General features: G+C 35.8%; 1 protein-coding gene across 1 annotated transcript in view; it reads right to left on the reverse strand.

Annotated features, from left to right (window-relative positions):
• Window positions 1-7,565: 7,565 nt before the first annotated feature.
• VWA2 (von Willebrand factor A domain containing 2) overlaps window positions 7,566-24,251 on the reverse strand; it is a 30,991-nt gene continuing 14,305 nt past the window's right edge. Inside the window, exons 6-15 of the mRNA XM_015815825.1 lie at window positions 24,041-24,150; window positions 18,460-18,654; window positions 17,344-17,477; window positions 15,872-16,004; window positions 15,015-15,070; window positions 13,783-13,890; window positions 12,313-12,891; window positions 10,292-10,843; window positions 8,554-8,676; window positions 7,566-7,633 (exon numbers count right to left, since the gene is read on the reverse strand). Of these exons, the coding sequence (XP_015671311.1) occupies window positions 7,566-7,633; window positions 8,554-8,676; window positions 10,292-10,843; window positions 12,313-12,891; window positions 13,783-13,890; window positions 15,015-15,070; window positions 15,872-16,004; window positions 17,344-17,477; window positions 18,460-18,654; window positions 24,041-24,150 (2,058 nt within the window). The remainder of the gene's footprint in view (window positions 7,634-8,553; window positions 8,677-10,291; window positions 10,844-12,312; window positions 12,892-13,782; window positions 13,891-15,014; window positions 15,071-15,871; window positions 16,005-17,343; window positions 17,478-18,459; window positions 18,655-24,040; window positions 24,151-24,251) is intronic.

The following is a 24,251-nucleotide window of genomic DNA, read 5'->3' on the forward strand; positions in this document are numbered from 1 at the left end:
GGCTCAGGAATTCTGGGAGTTGAAGTCCCCGAGTCATAAAAGAGCCAAGGTTGACTACCCCTGTATTAGAGTTTGCCCATAAATGTTTAAGAGTGGGCAACATGAAGATTTAATCCATTGGGTACAGGGATCTGTTCTGATCACTGTGCATGGCTATGAGCTTTACTTTTGGAAAAATAACACAGATGAGTTCATTCTTTAAACACCTGTAGTTGCACACATTTAAAGATGATTCACAATGTAATATGTAAAATGTGTCTAAGGCAAGGGATGATTCCACTGCACTTCAGGGACATTAATACTTCAGGATAGGAACTAAGCATCTCTTTGTATTCTCTGAGGTCAGTTTCACTGGAGGAATTAATCTAATGTAAACACATAGACATGATTTGGGAGAGAAAGGAATTTCACCCACCCTTGAAAGGTATCTTATTACCCTTTTTAATAAACAAAGTTCAATTAGAGCAAAGTAGCAAGAGTCTTGTAACTATATTGCTGCCTAAAGGGAAGAACTACAAGGAGCCTTTCCACCCTGCATAATTCCATGCAGAAAAACCAAATGCTGACATGTTGCTAAATAACTCCGATGGCAGTAAATTAGCTTAGGAGGCATATAGTGAGTACGGTATATGTGGAGACATACAGCATTATCTCTTCTATTCCCTCCACTATATACCTCCAGGGTCTGCTGTTTCACTGTACAATACGGGAGCTGGACTCACAATGCAGGAGTTGATGTATTAAGCTCAGGAAATACAACAGAAATTCTCATTTAAAGTTAGCATGGATTCTTCACCAAACATACCAGCTTCTATATTGTATTCTTGAATAGAAGTAATTTTTCATGATTAGATATATATGAACAGAAAACATCACTGTTAAGTAGCTACTGTCAGGAAAATACTGAAACTGTTTAGTGGGCTTGGTATCTGAGCACCATTCCAGACAATCATGATACTGTGCAACAGGTATGCATCTTAATTATTTGCTTGTTGCAGGAACCCATTATGGGTTCCCATTATGATGGGCCAAAACCGTTGCCTTGGCAACAAACGCATCATTTACCACAAAGAAAATATCCAGGCTTTAGATCAGGAGTGTTCAACTTTGGCAACATTGTGGACTTCAACTTCCAGAATTCCCCAGACAGCCACAGATCTTAAAGTTGCCAAGGTTGGACGCCATTGCTTTAGCTAACATTTATATTGATAGATGTTTCAATACTGATTGGCTAGCATTCATGAAGTCAGTGACAATCTTACTGCTCTACCTGTGCCTGGGTTATTTTACAGCATCTTAGCCAGAGCTCTTTCTCTTCTGAACCACATATATAGGCTGCTCCACCCATCAGAAGCCCTTTTCTCATATGGGTATGCAACTTCAGTTCTAAGAATACATCTAAGGATTTGACTAGCTTATCATATACAGTATTTATTTTTTGGCATCTAGAACTCAAATGCCTCTTGTTGGATTACATCAGGAAATAGACTGCAAAAGTGGGTGGAAAGTCAGGATTAGCAGCAGAAATAAATCTCTAGAAATCTTCAACTGTGTAAAACCCTGTGTTGTTCTTTGATGCCCTCAATGCACACAAATGTAAATGCTGCAGTTGTTTAAGGACTTTGTCATATTCAAGTAAGAACATCTCTTAGGTTTGCAGGCCAAAGATTATCTAAGGTTATCTAAGTTTATCTAAGGTTATCTAAGGCTGTGTATTAATATATTAGAGTAGCATTTTATAGACTTAAAGGGTTACAGGACTGTTTGAAAAAAGGACCTTGTGTACAACTGGCTGAAGAGAGGCAAGCAGTTCATTAATGAAAGTTAAGCCTGTTCCTATATATCTGCCTTCAGTGCCAGTAAATGATGTCTATACCCCATGTCAGTGTGGGCAAATGTTGATGTGTTAGAGAATGAGTTAAAAAGCTGGCAACCTTTGAAGTCCTGACAACTAGAAGCATCAATAGAAAAGGTACTAGAGGAGTAGCAACTGACTCATTTACTCCACTCAGTTCAAATAAAGTTGTGTGTCTCAATCAAAGTACGATGGTGTCAGCCAAAACATAGGAATTCAACATCAAATCCAAAGCCTTCTTTTAAATAACCATAGAACTGTTATTATGTTCTTAGCTTTTTTTTTTAAAGAACTTTATTGTACAAATGTCTTTTTAGTCAGTTGCCATTTCAGATGAATCATTTTTAAATAAAAGTGTTGGCTGTATTTTAAAGTGTTGTTTGTTTTTCTGATCATTACATTGTCGAGACAGGGAAGTAGCTAACAATGTCCACTGAATGTCTGGTTTTATCTAAGCCTACAAAGTTGAACTTTTCAACTTTCTACAAGGAACAGTTATTAATCTATTCCAAAATCCTCACATTCTTTTATCTGCATTCATACGGTATGATGTGTTCTTGTCCTGCAGGGGACACCCTTGTAGCATTTTTTGATAGGATGCATTAATAATGAACTTTTACTGAATATAAAAAGATTCAAGGATTCTTGAGATACATGAATTATATAGAAAAGAAAAATGCTAATTCAGAGTAGCCTGAAAAACCTTACACTAAAAATTCATACTTCAAGACAATGATTTTAACAGGCATAGGCTGCTACATAGTTTCCCTATTCACAAGATGGCAACTATAAAGTGCTCCATACTTGTTATTGTTTAATAGCTACAGTACTAGTTCCATTGTTAATCATCAGTCCATATCATAGAGAAACTGGTAGGAAGAGGGTGTAATCTGCAGTTCTGACATGCAAAACTTTCTTATGGGAAACTTAACACTCCAAAAGCCAAATTGTCATTGCTATGTCAAATAAAGAAATAAACTCCCAAAGTTAATCATATGTGGTCTAAAACAATAGCAGGATCCTTTGGTCCTTGCTCATCTGACTACCTAAAAAGATCCCTTGCACAGTCTTACATTATAGGATCTAAATCAACTGTACCAGGATGCTTTGGCACCTTCTCGTTCAAACATTGCTGTTCTCTGCTCTAGGAATCAATCTTGGAAGCTTTGAAAAACATAATGAATTGTTCCTGATTTGGTTTCAGCTAATTTACAAACAGCATTTCCACAATCTTTCAAAGGTTTCCAGATTTTGTGTGAGTTTGAATTCTGTTGTCACATATTTCTAGAAATAGAACAATACTTGTAGCCCAGCTTCAATATCTATTGTTTTAAGTAGATGTGTTCGCTTTTTTCCCCACCATTCTCCAGATCCAATAAGAACTGTATTTCAGATGCAAATACATACCTAACATTTGTGGATTTTTTTTCATATAGTTTATATATTAAACATAGAAAACGTCTGATACAGGTTGTCCTTTACTTACAACCAATCATTTAGTGACCGTTCAAATTTACAGTGACACTGAAAATTGACTTACAATTGGTCCTTGCTTTTACGGCTGTTGCAACATTTTCAGAGTCACGTGATCAAAATTTGGGTCAACTTGGCAACTGGCATGTATTTATGACAGTTGTGGCATACTGGGCTCACATGATTGTCATTTGCGACCTTCCATTTGTTGGCTTTTGACAAGCAAAGTCAGTGGGAGAAGCTGAATTTGCTTAATGACCGTGGGATTCTTTTAACAACCGTGCTAAGAAAGGTTATAAAATCGTTTGAAATCCACTTAGCCCCCTTGCTTAGTAGTGGAAATTCTGGTTTGAAGTGTAGTCTTAAATCAAGAACTACCTGTAGCATGCTATATGTAATTTGTACTTCATAATTCCAGCATAATTATATGTTGGTATGTGATTTCTACAAACATTTTCAAAACTAAGAGAATTTAAACTACTTAATTTGTAATCTGAGGTCAGTTTAGAAAGGTTTGTGACAATCTAATGCAATTTGTGGGGGATTTAGTCTCTGTAAATCAATTGCATTTATTAATCCTGGAATATAAATTGTTAATATAAGCACAGTATAAGGGGTGGAAAGATGGGAAAGAAATGTTTATTTGGTGCGTATATATTCTGTATTGTTAACCCAGAAGTGTTCTCTGCAGATGGTGTATGTGTATGTATGATGTATGTATGTATGTATGTATGTATGTATGTATGTATGTATACACATACATACATACACATATACATATACATACATACAACAGTTTTGAGGCAAAAGTACTGGTAGGTAAGTGATCACTGCAGTTATTAAACAAATCCGTTTTATTCAAAGTGTATTTTTTAACCAGAAAATGGAAATAAATGTCAGAAATCAGCAAAATAAAATAAAATAAATAAAATAAAAATAAAATAAAATAAAATGCTAAAAACAACTGTAAATGCAAGCCAGTTGCCAAACACTTAAATGTGATCATGTGACAGCAGGGAGTGTCTGTGGCTGTCAGAAATTAGGAATCGGGTCATAAATTCTTTCTGGGAGGGTCCATCATAATCCAACAGTTGTTAAGCAAGGACTACCTGTAACCATAGTATCATGACCACAGTTTGGAATGCATATTTTCATGGCCACATTCAGAGCCATTCCCAACCATCACGGAGAGTGCCATCCTCACCTCATATTTCAAATCCCGCAAGACTCCAGAGTTGATTCACGATTGCTCCCTTTTGTTGGCTCCATGGAAGCTACATAACCTGTGCTAACCTGTCCTATTCTAAAGTAGCTGGCCCTCACCCTTGTGAAAAGAAAGCTTTGTTTGCCACTCCAGCACACAACAGAGAAAAATGTGCCATCTCTTCATTTCAGGTAACAAATGATATCAGTGTGAACCTGCTTTGGTTCATTAATGTACACATTTTCTAATCAAGTTTCAATAATCCATACCTTGATTGGAAAATGTGTACATGAAGTATACATGAATATGTACATGAAGTGCAATATTGGAGGGAACCACAGCCCTGCTCCAGTGAGACAGAGAGGGAATTGGTATGAAATGAGTACAAGAAATAATTTTTTGTCAGTTTGGAACTCAAACTTGCTTTCTCTCAGCTCCAGCCACTTTGTATTCACTCCTAATGTTATTATCCCTCATCAGCATATTAAAAAAAAAAACAATTTAGTTTTTTCTTACCACCACACAGTGGACCTACATATCAAATGACTGCAGCATGTTAAATATTTATTAAACATACCAACATGAATTGCTGACGCTTTTGATCTGCAAAAGGGTCGATCAAGCAAAAATGACTCTATGTACTTTTATTCCCACATAAAGGAAATACAATAAGTGGAGAAGAGAAACCCCTTCAGAATCAGCAGAAAAGAACACTGAAAGCTTAGCAGTTGCATTTTTGAACAACATAAAATCTTCATTGGGTTGCTTGTAGAACAAGAGGCAGAATTTTATGAATAATGCCAGTTCTATAATAAAAAAAATGCCTGCCAGATGGATACACTGCTCAGCTAACTTAGGATAAAATCATAAAACCTTTTAGTGGTGAGTAAACCTACGCTGATGGGATTTACTTTAGAGCAGACACAAATAGGATTGCAGGGCTACATAGCAAACTATCCAGGGAGCTCTAAATAGATTGGCAGCAATAGCAAAATGACTTCCCTTCCAGATAATTCCCAGAAGATTTTCTTGCCAAATAATGTTCATAATACAGTATTTCTCTCAATCCCTTCCTATCACTGCTCCAATTCTATATCGCCCGTACTTATATGTTTCGCACTAAATCGGCCTTTCTTAACTTGATCACTTTCTGAATATTCTTCAGTGAAATTAGGGAATTCAGTACTGTAGCCACTACTTTGTATCAGGCAAAAGCTTTAGCGCTTTTATCTGGGGCAGCTATGGGACTATATTCTAGCTTTAATCTCTTGGGATCTGTTCAGTCAAGATTCTAGAAATAACTTTTTGAAGCTTGATACTTCAAATGCATCTCAAATGCAGCTCTTGGGCTTGAAGGAGAGCAGATCAGAGTAAAGAAACTGGCTAGCAATATTTAATTATTGGTTTAAAATTATCTATCTGCCCACTGAGCTGCACTCTGTTTCCTAGTGATACTTTGCCCATTTTTTTCCTAAGGACCAAAAAGAATGAATCAAAGAGGCATGGCTGCCTACATTTTCTCCCTGACCTATTCCAACTATCAAAGCTCTTCTTTCAGCACTGTTAAGGAGAGATATTACAGACTCCCTGTGGCTCTTCATATATGCCCTTGTAGCATGCAAGGAGAATCAATAATGCATGTTCTTTTATACTGCAGTTTAATGCAACATTGCATTAGGATTTTAGTTTTTCCCCTTCTAGCAACAATACCTGGAAAATCAATCAGCCAGTTATCATGTTGATTTCCTACTCACTGATCAGGTTTTTATATAACCTACAATGTTGGAAAGCTTTGTAATCTAGCATCAAGGCTTTGGCAGGGGTCCACAGTAAGATTTTAGAGGGATTCGTGTATAGGCTTATTTATTTATTTTGACTCTCTTTCTTTCTTTTTATTTCAGCTTTATTTGCTAGCTACAGTAAGTAAACATAGATTGGTTTACTATAATTTTGGATGAAGGTGGAACCCAACAACGTAGATGATTTTAAAAATGGGAATAGACAAATTCATGGAGAATGTATCAATATTACTACAATTTTATAATAATCTACCATCTTTGAAGTTGCAGACAGTGCGTATCAATTGCTAGAAAGGAACAATGGAAGAGTATTATATCCATATTTTTATGCTTGGAAGTTACTTCTAATCAGTTTTGGATTGCTATATGTATTGCTTTGTGGCAATACAACCCTTTTTCTCTAACTGATTGATTAGATGATAGATGATACTTTCAATAAAAGCATAGGACTTAATGAAATCATAAGAACAGGAGGTAGCCACAGATTCATCCTTTTGCAGTTAATGGCAAACTTGGCATGGCCCCAAAATCACAAGAAATGGTTGGAAATGGGAGTCCAAAATATTGCTGCTTTGATCAAAGGGATAGAATTTCCTAATTAAAGAAGAAAACTAAAGGAATCGGGAGGAAAGAATGGAACAGCCATGTAAAAACATGGATACAAACTATTATCTTTGGTGAATGATAGTGAGTTTTCCAATCTCTAAAATCTTATATAAACTAGTAGACCTGGAGATCATTAAAGGGCTAAAATGTGCCTTAATCATATTCATTCTATATATTTGGAAATAAACTTAGGTTTCACAAAATCAAATCTGGGTAAGTATTGTGTATGAAAGCTTTTCACCCCTTATTGTCATATTAACAACATAAGTATAGCTTTTGTAAGTCATGTCAGAGCTTGTCAAGTTATACCACTGTTAAACCTCGGATTTATGGCAGCATTATATAGAGGTAATGTTACTTACGTTAAAAAATAATATATCAAACATAAATATGCAATATAAAAATATGCTAGATATTAGTCACCTTAGTTTCGATTAAATAAGATACTTTTGTGCAAAACTTTTGTTCTTAGAAACAGCATATTACTTGCAAGTGTACAATTCACTTCCCCAATAAGTATGATTTCAGTAACTAAAGGCAAAAGTTCTTTTGTCTGTTTTAGTGCATTTAGTCCATGTGTCTTCTTTTTTTAAATACTGGTGAATTCTGTATAGCAGCCCCAACCATCTCAATTTAGATAAGTATGGATCATGGCAGAATGTTTCCATGATTGTGAAGTGTCACTGCTTTGCATTCCTATATTTTAAAAAAGGAAAAGTAAAGTTAATTATTAGTTCTCCCAGCAAAGTACTGAGTGCCTATTCTTTTATGCATTCACAACCTAATTAATTTATTAGCAAAATATAGATTACAAGATCTATTAGGAGCCTTAAGAGTGCTTTAGAGAGACATGAATTCCAACAGAAGAGAATATTTATAGCTCTGTGATCCTTGGTGATCTCTGAGCACACAGATGATGTTACCTTGTTGGGTAATGAATCTGCAAGAAAACGTCTAAGCTCAGAAAGCTCAGAGAGCACTAAGGGCCCCACATGACTGCAGGTATCCAAAACTGAGCTCTTTTGGAATCAAGTCTTTAAAGTATTAAGAACCATCTTTACTAGAATAATAATGCATAGCTAGTATGAAACAGATATTCAGAGTCATCAGCTTTCAATCATCGGTCACCTAAGAGATGCCCTTAAGTTTCCCAGGCTCTTCAGAGTTGGTGGTTGGTGCATTCTTCACAGACATAACAAACTTGCTTGCCAGATGCATTTGCAGAAATTCTGCTGCTCAGCAAAACTAAATGACAATCAGCCAATTGTTTTATATTGTTATTAAGTTAGCATACCTACTCTTTTGGAATAAAACCAGCAGGATCTGAGCAAAACAAATACAATTAAAATCAAGCCATGTAGGCTTTAAGGGACATTATTAATTATACCATTTTATTATGCAACATTAAATACAGTATTACATTTTTACCTCAAATCCACAAATCCCTTTTAGAAATGAAAAACATTAGAAACGTTTAGAAATAAAAATCCATTTCCTATTTTCATAGATAGTTTCCTTCATTTTCAGTGTTATTGGGCCAAGAATGAGGTCAAACAAATAATTAAGCAGACATAAAGTATCTAAGAAAAATGCCTGTTGAACCAAGCAATACTTACTGTTTTCACAATGAGGTCCTTCCCAGCCTTGGCACTGACACCAATAGTTGCCATTTTCAGGAATACAAATTCCATAATTCATGCAGGGGTTAGGTTTGCATATATTTACTGGCATTTTGGCTTCTGTAGCAGAAAAAACAGAAAACCGTGCTGACTATTTGGGTGCAAATAACTCTCATCTGTCAAAGCTGCATACCTGGCTTTTGTTGCACGTGTGGCAAATGGAAATCAGTGAACATGTCTTTTTGTGTTTGAAGGAGCTCCCCAGTGGGAAATTGGGTACTGAAATCAGAGCTGGCAAAGTAACTAGCCAAGATCTGCAATTTACAGATTTTAAGAAAAACAGATACATTTGGAGGCTATGGGAATTAAAAGTGCCTTAAAGAGCCTCAAAGAAGAAAGGTGTATATTCTATAACAAATCAAGAGGTTTACCTTGAAAACTATTTCTTGGTGGTACCTTGGTACTCATCTGCTTAGAAACTCATTGAATTTGGTACTCAATTTGACATGGAAATTTTGTCCTGGTACTATTTGTTTGGTACTCAACACATAAGCTAAAACTTGTGTCGGCTGCCTTGGGACTCACCACATATTCCTTATGGGAAAAATTTTGTTTGGTACTCATCACTTTTGGTACTCATCATGCTTCCCGGAACCAATTAACAATGAGTACCAAGGTACCACTATGTTGGCTTAACCCAGCCCAAAACCAGAGCCCAAAGCAATGATTTATTGCTGAATAAAGTTTAGTGTTATCCTTTATTTATGGCACATTTTTCAATTTAGAATCCTTGTTTAATACCTCTCTCTTCATGAGTCATTATATTACCTTCTTTCCCATGTAGGATCTATTATAGGTGGTCCTTGTTTAATGATTCAGCGACTGTTCAAACTTTCAACAGTGCTAAATGAATGGTACTTATGACTAGAAGTTCTGGCTGTTGCAGTGTTCTTGTAGTCAGCCACATGATCACAAACCTGGAGCTATGCAGTGGCTTGGATTTCCAACCATTGCAGCATTCAATGGTCCTATGATAGCAATTTGCAACCTTTCCTGCCAACTTCCCACAAGCAAAGTCAATGAGAAAGCTGGCACAAAGTCATAAATTGTATGAGGTCCTCACTTAAGTACCTGTGGTGATTCACTTAATGATGGTAATCAAGGACTGGCAGAACTGTCATTGTTAAGCAGTGCAGTCGCATGATGCCGTGCTTTACAACCTCATCTCTTAATGGTGGAAATCCTGAGCCCAAATATCATTATTAAGCAAGGACTAGCTGTCTCACCACCTACAAGTTCAATCCTATCAAGGACATCACTTCAAAAACAAAACATACTCATCTTTAACAGAATACATTTTATCTATTTCCATAGTTATTCACTGTTTTATATTTTAGCACAATCCTAATTTACTTGAATGAAGTACAGAATGTTTACCATTCTTTTTATTTGAGGTATATTTAATAGCTATTTCAAAGTATTTTTTGTTGGACGTGAAGAAAGTTAAAGCTGGGTCTTCTCATAAAGCATAGTAAAGTAAAAATAAAGTCAATGTTTCCAGGAGAAATGGTCTTATATTGAATTTGATGTATCTTATATTTATTTGTCATTATACTTTTGTATTTTATTGCCTCTACTGGAAGTTTGAAGCTGATTTGATCAATTTGACTGAAAAATAAGGTCAGTTAAGAAAAAAAAATGTGGCTGTAAAACAGAAAATCAAAATATACCTTACCATCACACATTTTTTCCATGATAAAGTCTTCATTTTGTCTGAGATCTTCATAAGAAGAAATCCTCACCAGATTATTAGAAGAACCTGCAATCCTCAATAGTAAGTCCATTTGTACACTTTCCGTCCCAATGATAAAAAGTGATACATCATTACTGCGTAGTTGCTGGGCAGGGACTATGGCATCCTCCACTCCAGATCCACTTGTGAAGACTACCACAAGTTTTTTCACACCAGGCCTTGCTCCTTTTTGGATAACTGTGACACCATCATGAATATGAAGCAAGGCACTTCCAACTGAGGCAGAGCCCCCCATAAAGGGAGCTTGTTTGATGGCTTCCTGAAGAGCTGAACTAGTAACATGTGCATCTAGTCCAAATACTATTTGGGGCCTTTTACCAAAGGTAACAAGGCCGATTTGTGTCATATCCCTATTGATGACAAACTGGGAAGAGAGACTGCTGACAAAGTTTTTCATCTGGGCAAAATTAACCCTTCCAGCTGATGTTGAAGAATCCAGGGCAAAGACCAAATCCAGGGACTGAGATAGGCAGCCTGAAAAGGAAGAAGTTAGCAGCCTTTGAAGAATGTGTCTCATTCATGTGGATACTCAGTAAAGGGAATTACATTAAAGTAATGTTATAGTGGCAGGGGAAATCATCCTCTGCAGTTTCTCATTAAAAGATTGTTTCCATCAGCAAAACATAGAAAAGGTTATTTCACTTCGTTCTGTAGCTGTAAACATGCACAACAATGACAAGACTTTCTATAGTGGAACTGGGATACAAATAAGGTTTTGCTCATACATAACTTGGATTTCATCAATATTTAGGACTAGAGGTTATGAATCTAGAGATTTAGTGATAACAGAGGAAGGTGAGTTAGCAATAAAACAAAATGAAATCCATATCCTGTAATATCTCATGTGTTGCATAAGTGAGAACTACAGCTTCTGTGAATTACAACGCTTATTCAAAAACTCTCTGCTATCATCACCAACTTATATCAGAGTGCAGCTGGGATAAAAGGGGAAAGGAAGGACATTGTATACCTTTCCAAATCTTTGGAACAATAGGACAAATATATAGTAATAAAGAGAATTAACTAATATTTTACTTCATTTTTTAAATCAAAAACAGCTAAAACTGTTTAAATATATCACTAATCAATAAGTGATATAGAGACAAATCTAAATTGGTCTATATCAGGGGTCCCCAACCTGTGGGCTATGGCCCACTTCTGGGCCATGGCCTATTCACAACTGGGTAATGGGAATGGTGGGCTGGCAAGCATGTGCATCCCAACTCATGCAAGCAGTGGGCACAGGCGTGCACAGTCAAACCCACTGGGGCTGCGAGCGCTGGCAGACACCAGCGCTCGCAGACCCATTCACATGAGCCATGGGCACCAGCGCAAGCAGTTGAACCCACTGGGGCTGCAAACGCTGGCAGGCATCGGCACTCGCAGACCCATTCACATGAGCCATGGGCACCAGCGCAAGCAGTGGGCACAGGCGTGCACAGTCAAGCCCACTGGGGCTGCGAGTGCTGGCAGACATCGGTACTCGCAGACCCATTCACATGAGCCATGGGCACCAGCGCTCACAGACCCACTTGCATGAACCATGTATGCGTGCGCCTGCCATTCACACAAATAAAGTTATGTGCACGCGCCAGCCCCTCACACAAAACCATCCCCTCTTCCCCCCACCCCTCACGCACCGGGGTGCCAATCTGGAAAGGTTGAGAAACTCTGGTCTATATGACCTCTGATTAATAACAGAAGTTGAAATTGACAACACACACACCTTTTGACATCAATTGACATCACATACATTTTTTCAAATGCTTTAAGAAATGGCAACCTCTTTTTCATTTATTAATACAAGGTATATGTGTAGTAGCTTTGTTCCCATATTATCTCTAATGAAATATGTACAACACCCAGCAGGAGCCTAGGTGATACTGAACCAATATTGATATTGAAACAACAATTGATATGGTATCTTTATTTTGAATTCTTACCTTGTCTATCGATGCTGCAGATTTTTCTCTGTAATTCAGTAATTTTATTGAATAGATCTTGAGTGGTGGAATAGATAATTGTCCGCTTTGGATTCCCTGTAATCTCATCCAGTTCTCTTCTTAAAAATTCACTGCCAACTCCAATGATGGAAATACCTCGTTTCCTACTGAACCTAGCTGCTTCTAGCACTGAATCTTCAGCTTTTGAATCTGTGAGCAATATGACCACACGTGGAAGATCATCAGGAACATCAGCAAAGACTGGTGCACTCTTAAAGCCATGTTGTGCAATAAATCGTAAAGCTTTGCCAGTCAAAGTGTTCCCTCCATTGAACTCCATGGAATCAATGATCTTCACCAGACTGAACATATCTCTGTAATCTCCTATTTGGGCAACCATCTTGACATCATTGCTATATTGGGCCAGGGCCACATTCCCTAGAGTTTCTGTATTCCACACTACATGGAGAAACCTTTTCAGGAAAGTTTTGTAGTGCAAGAAGCCTTCAAGAGTAGTGCTGGATGAACTATCCACCAACAAAAGAAGGTCCACACTGCATTCCAGATTTATATTTGGTGCTGTTTAACAAAATAAGCAAAAACTATTAGAAACCCAAAAAGAATGCAGAATAAAGTAGAATATTGTACAATCTATAGCTATAATTAAAGTGTGATTTCAGGCCAGTCATCTTTTAGTTACAGAAATATTTAATCACAAAATGTAATCTAAGAAGGTGCCAGAATGAATTAAGTCTTAGTTCATTGGCAAAAATGTAATAAATTGGTGTGTGTGTGTGTGTGTGTGTGTGTGTAAGGCATGGGATTTCTTTGTTCAGCTGTTTATTTAGGTTACCAGATCATGAACCACAGATGATAGAAACATCTTTCAAAATTCAGTATAAATAAAAGCATTAGAATAGGTAAGCAGAGATATAATTAGAAACCGTCTAAAAGAACCCTTTTAGTTTCTGTATAAACTTCCTACACAAGAGAGATTTGAAAAATGTAATTTGGATATTTCATATTAATAACTGCCACTCTCAGAATTCCTCTTTTATAATAATGTATAAATTAAACACTTCACCCAGACAAAACACCATTCTTATTGATAACGGAGGATCTGGATAAATGGTTCTATCCTATACAAGTTCTGAAAGAGGAATAGTCAGTTTTGCTTGTTCAGTGGGAAATTAAGTCAACATATCCTGATGTCCTGATCTGAAGGATGCTGGAGATGATATGATACAATATATGAAATATATGATATTTTATTCTGGGGAACATTCAGATATGGATATCACATATGCTAATTCTTAATTTGATTTAAATCAAACTGTATAATTCTTATCCCCTTCTTTTCCTTATTAAAGAACAAATATAATAATGATTATCAGAGGTTTTGTAGAAAACTGGCTGATGTTACCAACACATTAAAAACAAGATTCCAGTCCCTAAAATAAAACAACATACCACAGTTGGAATCCCCTACAAATTCCATTGGGCAAACACAGTGGTAGCCTTCTAGTCCCTGTTGAATGCAAGTGCCTCCATTCTGGCAAGGATGGGAATCACAAGGATCTAAATTCAGGAAATAGCGATAAATGGAAGCTTATTATATTTTTCCTCTTTCAATTGCAAGCAGAACTGACCTCTTAAAAAAAGCAATGCATTTCATAGTATACCTAATTAAAATCTATTAGTCCATCACCCCCATTTTGGGTCTACCCAGGCATCTCTTATAATTAAGGTAGTCCAAATAAATTCAAGAATTAAAAGAATTAATTATGGAACTTTGTACGCTGTGTTTGTCTCAGTGGAATCAAGATATCATAAAGAGGTAATAAATGGATATATGTTTTGATTCATGCCATTATTTTTATTCTACGCATAATTTAGTTTGGTTAATAAAAGGGTAATGACTGAGGGTGGATGACTTTTCAAAATAAAAATTTGAATTATTAATTGCTTCAGTATTAATATTTCATTGGATGATTAGAAAAGCTCAAAGGAGGACGTGTAATTTTTTTCATTATAACAGTAAAAATATGTATCTTCAGTCCTGAGTTGAAAGAACATAATTTATAGATCAATTAAGAACCTAATATACAATTCAATTGATACTGATTAATATTTTTTATAATCAAAAGAAAGCAAAAATGAAAAAATAACCATGAGGAAATTGAGTTATAAATGTTTAAATTTATCTACATGGAAGACATATGGAATATAGTTGATAAATTGCTTCCTTCTCTCCATAGAACATTTTGGCTCTAGTAGAGGAACACCAGTGGCAGAGTGGAAGAAGAGTCTACTTTTACTGATGATTGCTCTTCCAGGTGCCCTTCAATATTTATCCTTGTGTCTTTGTAGTTTGGGGATTCTCTAGAACAGTGTTTCTTAACTGTGGCAACTTGAAGATGTGTAGATTTCAATACAAGAATTCCCCTTATTTGTGGGGGATACATACATCTTCAAGTTACCACAATTGAGAAACACTGCTCTACAACCATAGAATGCCAAACTAGAAGGAGGAAGAAATTTGTGAAAATAATCTCTCTTCTTTGAAGGAAACATTCAAATGTTGCTAATGGAAAAATACCTTGGATCTAACCAATGTCTATTGACAGATATGCTACTTTTTTCACTCTATTATTTTTATTTTGAAGCACCTATATTTTAGTTTATAAAGATCTGGGTCTTACCTGAGCATATGGTTCGATAGCATGTAGATGGAAATTTGATGAAAATGTTCCTCCAGCTTAATTAAAGAAGTCAATATTAAACAAAATGAAATTTGGATGAGTTTGTATTTGAAAACAGTGAAGCAATGATATTTAATTAAATGATTAACAATATAATTCTGTATCACTATCTAGATTTTTTTTTAAACAATAAAATTCCCCAACTTTTACATCTGCATAGTTTCTGGAAAAAAACTGGAAAAGTGAAACAAAGCGTTTTTAAGAAGTGCACGTATTTAAATCTTCAGTGTCTTCCAAACCCCATTCTACTGTAATCTGCACCTTATGTCCATCACACACACACTTATTGTATTTGCCAGCTTTCTTCCTGCAAACCCTTGTGAAAGACCACAGGTCAGTTTTTCAGGGGTACTTCCAATGCATCTTCTGCAGTTCACATTGGAAGCTGCTGGATATGTGTAAGGTTTGCAGGAGGAAGGCTGGGTCAAAGGACAGTAGGGGTATGTGGCAAAAGGGCAGAGATGAGAAGGGAAGATAGGCGCACATGGGAATTGAAGCATACTGTGGTTGTAATGGTTGAGGCTGCCAAAAGTACAAGAACCAGAACTTTATATCTCCCTTGAAACCTGAAAAGGGGAAGGAAGAAGAGGAAGAAGAAGAAGAAGAAGAAGAAGAAGAAGAAGAAGAAGAAGAAGAAGAAGAAGAAGAAGAAGAAGAAGAAGAAGAAGAAGAAGAAGAAGAAGAAGAAGAAGAAGAAGAAGAAGAAGAAGAAGAAGAAGAGGAGGAGGAGGAGGAGGAGGAAGAGGAGGAGGAGGAAGAAGAGAAGGAGGAGGAGGAGGATTATTAAGGCGACTTACTTGTAGAAAGGGCAGAGTGATATGCGTACAACATCATTGCTTTGGGATCCTTTCCAGCAGAAATAGTTTCCAACCAGTTCTTTTACTCGCTCAAGTGTTTTGCGTTCACAGGGATGAGGTTCAGCCCTGCAACCTGGTGCAAGAGGCAAGAATTCAGAAAACATGTTTGCCTGAATTTATGGGGAGTAACTGCCAGTCAAAACAGGTAAGACTGGGTTAGATGTCAGATAGGCTGGGCTGATCTAAAGCAATTTTTAGTGTTTGATGATTGAGCACTTTGACCCTTGGCAAGTTATTTCTCTGATTTGCAATAATGTTTTGACTGAACATTAATACATGTTTAAGTAAAGGAAAAGGATAGCTTACTGGCTCTCTCTTTTTCTCTCTCTCTCATTATCTCCAACATACTTATTAAAATGTGCAGGAAAAATCATTTTGAAAATATTTCCATTTGCAAACACCCACCTGTTGCCTACACAGGAAGAAACTGCAACCAGTATCTATACATGTTGCTATTGATGGTATAGCATTAACTTTCTAAAATATTTGTAATTAATTTTAATACCTAAATCTTAGGGATGGAAAGAGTCATTTAGGATTCTCAGAGCTCAATCTTCTGGTTAATAGAGGAATCCAAAGAATTGGTCTTGATTTTACTTACATTTACCCATTAACTTAAACACACCCAATCAATTGGAACCCGCTTTGAATAATTTACTTCAATGTTGAATTACTGTTATTGTTGATTTCCCCCCCCCTAATATTCAATTGGAATCTGCCTGCCTGTAACTTGAATCCAACATTCCATGTCCTGTACCTCAGAATGCAATTTTAACTCAGAATACTCCTTTATTGTGCTATGTTGCTTTTGAATCTTTCTTAGATGCTCGAAAAGCTGTACATTTTTCTCCATCAAACAAAAAACTGTAGGAAGGTTGCAAAATATATAATAACATCATATGGAATCTATTCTTAATATTCTTTGAGTGACACCAGGTAATGAGGCAATAAAAAAACAATAAAAAGCTCCCTTATCCCCTATCCATCAAAGAGTAATAAAATTAATTTTATAGCCATCTAGAGTCTTCTTGAGTCTGGCTATACCAAACTGACTAAAATAAATTGAGAAACAACTTTATGAAAAAAAATGGCACAGTGAGAATATAGCTCTTAATTGAGAAATGAAAAACAAGACATAATAAAAACAGAAGGTAAGTAAATAACACTTAATTTGAATACTTAAACTAAACTGAGAATCCAGTTCTTTGTGCTTTATTGTTTTCTTTCAGACGTTTCATTACCCAAACTAAGTAACATTATCAGTGTTAGTAGCTAGCACTGATGGTGTTACATAATTTGGGTAATGAAACTTCTGCAAGAAAATAACCAAGCTCGGAGAAAACCAAGGAATCATCATTTCAATCCTAAGGTACAAATATTCTCCTTTATTGGTTAAATTAAACTTAAAATACCTGGAAATGCAGCACTGCAGATATCAGAGAGTGTAAGGATGGTATAAAGCCCATTGGAGGCATCATCAGTGTCTTCTGCAAACAGTGTATAGTATTCCACTGGCTCACTTGCTAGAGCATACAATTCTTCCCACCTGCACAAAAGCAAATTGAGTGTAACAAAAACAACAACACATCACACATCCTTATACCACAAAGCTTCCTTGTACAAAACTGAATCATTAATCCTGCTTAATTTTTTTTAGGAATGGCCTAATACTCTTCATTATACAACATAATTTTTGTTATTTACAATAGACAAATACGTAAACTGGTTGCAACCCTTAGGCTACCTTTTTTCCCAGTGGAAAGCTTCATTTCACATCTAACACCTGTTCCTGTTCTTTCTGGCTTTTTCCTTGATGCGGCGCATTATTTGCTCTGTCTTAGAAACATGTTTTAACCATACTATTCAGTTTACATGTATTCCTTGACTTACAACCACAATTGGAACCGGAACTTCCATCACTGAGCAATATAGTCATTGAGTGAGTTGCACCTGATTTTAGGTCGTTTGGCCCAAGATCATTAAGCAAATCACCTGGTGATTTGACTTTGCCTGAGAGGTTGCAAATGGCAATCACATGATCCCAGGACACTGCCACTATTGCAAACACTTGGCAATTGCCAAGTCCCTATATCACGATCACATGTCTGCAGGGATTGTAAGTGCAAGGACCAATCATAAATAACTGCTTTCAGTACACTTGTAACTGCAAACGGTCGCTTCACAAATGGCCCTAAGTCAAGAACTTCCTCTAGAATTGCTTCTAAAATTTAGAATGAATTTTACCAGTTTCCCAACACTTCAGATTAAATTCATCAAGATTTATCTGGAGATGCCAAGGAATGAACTGGAATCTTTGGCATGCAAAAGAAGTAATCAATGACTGAGTTCTAGAAAACAAGTCCCACTATTGGTCTTCCAAACTCTCAACTGCAATAACTTCCTAAACAATGTATCCTCTTTCTGTTCTTCAAGGATGTGTAACCGAAATCTTTTATCCACTGTAGGACTTCCCTTCAATCTTTACCTATTAAGTGGCAACAGCAATGGAACATCCCATGTCAACTCACCTTGGGAAGTTGACTCCAATTGCAAACACTGCAATCCCCCTTTCTTTTATCTGCTGGGCTAAGGTTGACACGTTGTTCTGAGATCTCCCATCTGTTAAGATTATAAGGATTTGGGGAACTGATAAATTCCTGCCTCCACGGAATCCTTGTTGAAGAATGTGTTTCAGAGCAAGACCTGTTTCTGTTCTCCCACCTCTAAAGCAAGAAAAGAGAGCATTAGGAAAGCTGCAGGCACCCATTTTTGTTTTCTCAACTTCTGACAAATCCTTATTAATATCTGTACATGATAGAATATTTTTTTCCAAAAGTAAAGAGGAAATGAAATGTTTTATAACTATGGCATATACATACACATACTCAAATATTTTTAAAAAGCTTGACAAAGCTATTGGTTCATTTTTTATGGAAGGAACAACTATTCAGAAACTCTTTATTAAAAATATAGCTTTCTTATGATGATGATATTTTAATTTCCCTGACACTAAACAATACCATTTGGCTTATTTGTTAACCTTCATTGGATTAAAAATGCTACTGATTATCTTCCATTGGGAGTTCAACGTGAGAATTATTACTAAGCATCCTGAATTCCTGGCAGTTTCTTGGTGATAATCATTGTGAGAATTTGATTATTTTTTCCTATGTTAAAGGTAATCAGATGCATTGGGGCTTAGTAACTAAAAAAAATTAAAGTTGGATGTTCATCTTCAGGAAATATTGGATTTTGCATAAACTATTAAAAATGGATGTAAATTATTGCACAAGAGATGGTAGATGCCTCTCATTTAAAGATATTTTATTACTTTAGCCAAAATACATTACTATCAAGTAAGATAAAGGAATGAAAGATTAGTCTAGTAATATATATTAATCAAAGTGCATCAATAAACTGAATGCACTTAATTGGATAATATGTCAAAATGAAAGCAAGAATTTATTACAATAACATCCTCATACATTATTTTGGATTTTCATATTTAGATAATACTGTCTCTAGGAAGCTGCTTTGGTATATGTAACTAAGGGGTTTCTTATTAAGAAACTAAAGCCATATTTTAGCAAATAAATAAAGCAAATAAATCTTATTTTAATTGTCTTCACAGCAGTCAGGGTCATTTGTATTATTTTGAAGAATAAAATATGTTTGTACAATCTGCAACATCTTTTTTCAGTTTTTAATCTCCACCTTTGCAGTTCTACTTAAAATCTGAAAATGTTTGACCACAATGCAGAGAGAGAGAGAGAGAGAGAGACAGACAGACAGACAGACAGACAGACAGAGAGATCTGTATAAATTATTGCTTAATTCAATGTGATAATTATCAGAATGTGTGAACATGGAAGTAAATTCACATAAATATAAATATAAATTCTGTAACAGAGATGATAGAACTTTTATTGATGTAGTAGATTTTAATAGTTGTCAGATGATGTCATTTGTAAATCAATTTCAGACAGGATTCTTTCATTCTTGTTGGCCATTTTGAATTTATTTGTAAAAACAAAAATCCATTTTGTTTCCAGAATTGATATCTATATTTCTCATAATTCATAGTTTTGTTTGCCTTGATTTAAAAAAGAAAATACAACTTCCACATTCATTATACATTAGCAACCCATGGTAACTGTATATTTGGCCTTTGGTGCTTTTTTTTACACATTCCTTTTCAAATAAGATTTAAACTGCCCTTTAAAGTTAATTTATCTTGAATCTGAAGTATCTGTCATTAACTTTTGCCCTTTTCCCCCCAATATATTTACAGTATAAATAACACATACGCCTCTATATGTTATTTATACTTTTACACTTTTTACTGTTTTTGTCATTTTAATGTTTTTAAATGACATTTTCTGCCCTGATAACCTTGGTTACCAGGAACTATAATGTAATTACAGCTATTATTAATTATGTTTCATAAGCTATGATTTCAAGTTGTTTCCATTTATTCCTTCACATCCTTTCCTACTGTCAAATAGCAATAGAAACAAATTGTGTGATTCCCTTCATTTGTTGCATGATGTCATTTATTCCCTTTTTCCTATCACATGGAAAATATTAAATATTAAATATCATGAGAAAAATAATTATGTAATCATATGAATGTAAGGGAGAACACTAAGACAAGTGGACAGCCTTCTCCCTCTGGTTCCCTCCAAAGGGGAGTGACTGTTTAAGGATCCTGGGGGGCACTAGAGTGGGAAAAGTGGCAGTGAGACATTGCTTTAGCCGACACCAAGAGCTATTTCCAAATCCAACAGCATCATGGCGTATTCTCTGGCCTCAGTACAGGAGAAAACAATGGTTTCTTCCAGACAGTCTCTTATAGCCATTTATCCTGCTCTTCTTTTCAATTGCAATGAACCAAAGGTGCTTTTTCAGGAGGCAACTGGACTTTCTTGTTTTTCTATCTTATCATCCAAAAAGCTTCTTCAGCTCTGACTGGATGGTGGTAAATAGAAGGATTTATATTCCTTGCAGACAGCTGGTCGTTTGCATTCTTTTAGAGAGTCATTGGGGCCACTTGGAGGTTTGTCTGTGACCTCAGGGTCACCTGAATGGTGCAGGATGTTTTCTGCCCTGTGTCCCTTCACTGTTGAAGACAGGCAAAGGCTGTTGGGGACAAGTCTGTGTTGTCTGCATCTCAAACTCAAACACAAATGGTTCCCGTAGTCGTAGAACCACTCTCTAAAAGAATGCAAATGACCAGCTGTCTGCAAGAAATATAAATCCTTCCATTCCCCACCCTCCAGTCAGAGCTGAAGAAGCTTCTTGGATGAGAAGCAAAACTACTTCAAATAAAAAACAAGAAAGTCCAGTTGCTTTCTGAAAAAGTACCATTGGAACAACCATGACCTGGATGACTAAGAATCTCCATAGACATAGAATGTTAAGTTTTAATGACTTTTCAAGATATAATGGAAAAAATAGAGTGGATAGGTATGAGAATCAAGGAGAGACATGCAGGAAAAAATGTAGCTGTCTTGATTTCCAAAACAATGACTAGTCTGAAAGGGAAAACACCTACTTTACAATGATACTCTTGGTTCATATCTATTATAACAGAAAAATAACTACTTCCTGGATGAATGAAGCTGCACTCCTGATGAAAAAAATCCCAGATGGTGATTTGTAGGTGAAAACTTTTCCTTGTTCCTTTAAATATGATATATTTATATATTTAGCTAAAAAGCATAGGGTACCAGGATTATCCATACTTTATGAATTGTGTGGTTCTCTCCTTGAAAGAATGACTGTTTTCCAGCAACTGTTAAAGATCCAATGCTCATCTGGCAGGTGGGGTTTCTTATCCCCAGACTTCTTTTTCAACAGGGAATGAAAGTCAGTTCTAGGAGTCCCAGAAATTAAGTGCAGCTCTCAGAAACCCATTTGAATTGTACCAGCTGATTAGAACATTTTGGCAGCCACAAAGCGTTGTATTGTTCTGCTTAACAAAAAGGGATCTAGACTGGCAAGAATAGAAGGCAAGACTGGAAATGCTAGATTCCTGAGGAACCAAAATCAGTGTTCTTGGGACCAGATTTCCATCATGCAGATCCATTTTTACACATATGGATATGAATAATAAAAAAATACTAGGATCTTTTGCAAGCACTTTATATCCATGGCAAATTGTATGTATCCTGTGCTAGATCATAGTGACAAAATTAATTTAATATCATAAAAAAATAATCAAACTTCTATTATGTCTTTTGAAAGGCAAGTTTAAGCTGTCCTAGTGAGTTGTTTGATGCTGATCTGAAAGTCAGAAAGCATCTCAGGTTCCTACTATTTGCTAATCCCAAAGGGGATTCTTTTATTAATTCTGCAATAGGATATGGTGGAATAGTCATGAATCTTGATAGTCTCGTCAACTTTTCTTTGCTCCTCTTAGCATGTGTCTGTTAGCTATGCATTCTTTCCAGAACAGTAACATATCGTATGATGAATAAAGTGCAGGAGTGATGCCAACAAATGGGTAAGAACAATAATAAATAATGTCACATACAAAAGAGATTATCAATAAAGGAACAGATAAGAGAGCTCACCAATATCACTTATAGGAGTATGATCAGAGACTGTGCAGTTTGCAATTAAAATTGGAGTAATATTCTAGCACTTTGGCCTTGATTGGAGTCTACGGAAAAATATATAAATCACTTTTATAACAAAGTGTTCTTCCTCATAACTCAGAAATGAACCCTATGTTTATTTATTTTGAAAAAAAAAATGAAATTAGTTCCATCCACCTTTTATTTCCTGGTGTATTCGGCATTTGATCACACTCTTGCTTTATGGTGTCTAATGCTTTAATCTACACATTTCTCTCTATATCAGCTTGTAATTCTTAGTACTCTAAACTCCTGCCAAAATTGTCTTTGAACTCTTTTGAAAGCCTTATTCTCAAGTTCCATGTCAGGAATGCATCAACAAAGTTGTGATGGCAGTCATGCTTTTCCTGGCCAGCTGCATTTTGTCAGTTTTCATCATTTTCTACCTCCAAAAACCTAAACCCACTGAACAGTTGTGTTTAGAGTTCCATTCTGTGATAAAGTCCATACCTTACAACAGTCTTCCACAAACTAATATATTGGAACTATAATTCTTAGAAACTGGGAAGTTTAGTCCCAATCTATTTGGATGGGGAAAAGATCTTTAATTCTTATTCCACCAAGACCTGGTTTGAGAATTCTAGTTCTCAACCTAGCATATCTGGAGTTCATCACATTGGGACATTATCTTAGAATATTATATAAAAGATTTGCTTATAGATAAATGAGCTAAAACACTTTCTGATTCATTTATTAGAAAACTCTTGGATTTTAAATTTACAGCTCTCAGGATATTTTTTCTATACTTACATGTTAAATATAACCATAAACAAACTAATATAACATGCCATTGGAAAATTGCCTTACTGAACTGATACACATGGTTCGCATGGGCTGAGACAAAGAGAAAGAATAGGATAGAATTAGATATCATAGATACACATATAATTTCAATGCAATTTCTGCTATTCTTTATTCTGTGGTTGAAATTGGCAACATGACAAATTAAAATATCTCCTTTTAATTTATATAACACAGTAAACAAAAACATGGGAAATTATAGGAACATATAAAAATGATGAGATCATTGGGGGATTTGCAAAAAGTAGCTAATACTGGTCCATCAGAAAAATGAAAATATTTATGGCGAATGAGAAGTAGGATGCACTGTGGAAATCATGTGGTATTGTGCTGAAAGTATTGTATTAGAAATAAGCATAGCCAGTGTCAGCCAAAGAAGCTAATAGGATGATTTTGGTCATTAAAAGATAGCTAATCTGATAGGAGAAATTACAGACTTATTGATCATTTGGTATAATTTGAAATGTTGAGTAAACTTGGGGAGAATTCCATATGATATAACAGAATATCATTCTGCTTTGAAAGAACTTTCTTTAAACAGAGGATGGATGCCTGTTCAGCTACAATTCGTGATTTCTTATATTACTCGGACATGACCTTTGAGCTCACATAAAGCAATTATATGATTCAATAATCCAGAGCAAGAGTCCAAATACAAAATCTATCTTACTTGAACACAATCTTCTTGAGTTGGTCTTTTATCTCATGCTTGGTGAAATATGCATCCAGTGAGAATTCCAAGCGAGGAGTGTTGCTGAATTGTATTGCTCCAACTCTAACCTGAAAGGGTAAGATAAAGTTCATGCCAAGCTATGGAAACTTAGAAATAATTTAAATTTCTTCTCTTCTTTAGAATTTCCTCTCCTTCTGGTATTTTCCTT

This window comes from Protobothrops mucrosquamatus, unplaced genomic scaffold, assembly GCF_001527695.2.
Source record: "Protobothrops mucrosquamatus isolate PMUCROS unplaced genomic scaffold, P.Mucros_1.0 scaffold378, whole genome shotgun sequence".
Classification (NCBI taxonomy): domain Eukaryota; kingdom Metazoa; phylum Chordata; class Lepidosauria; order Squamata; family Viperidae; genus Protobothrops; species Protobothrops mucrosquamatus.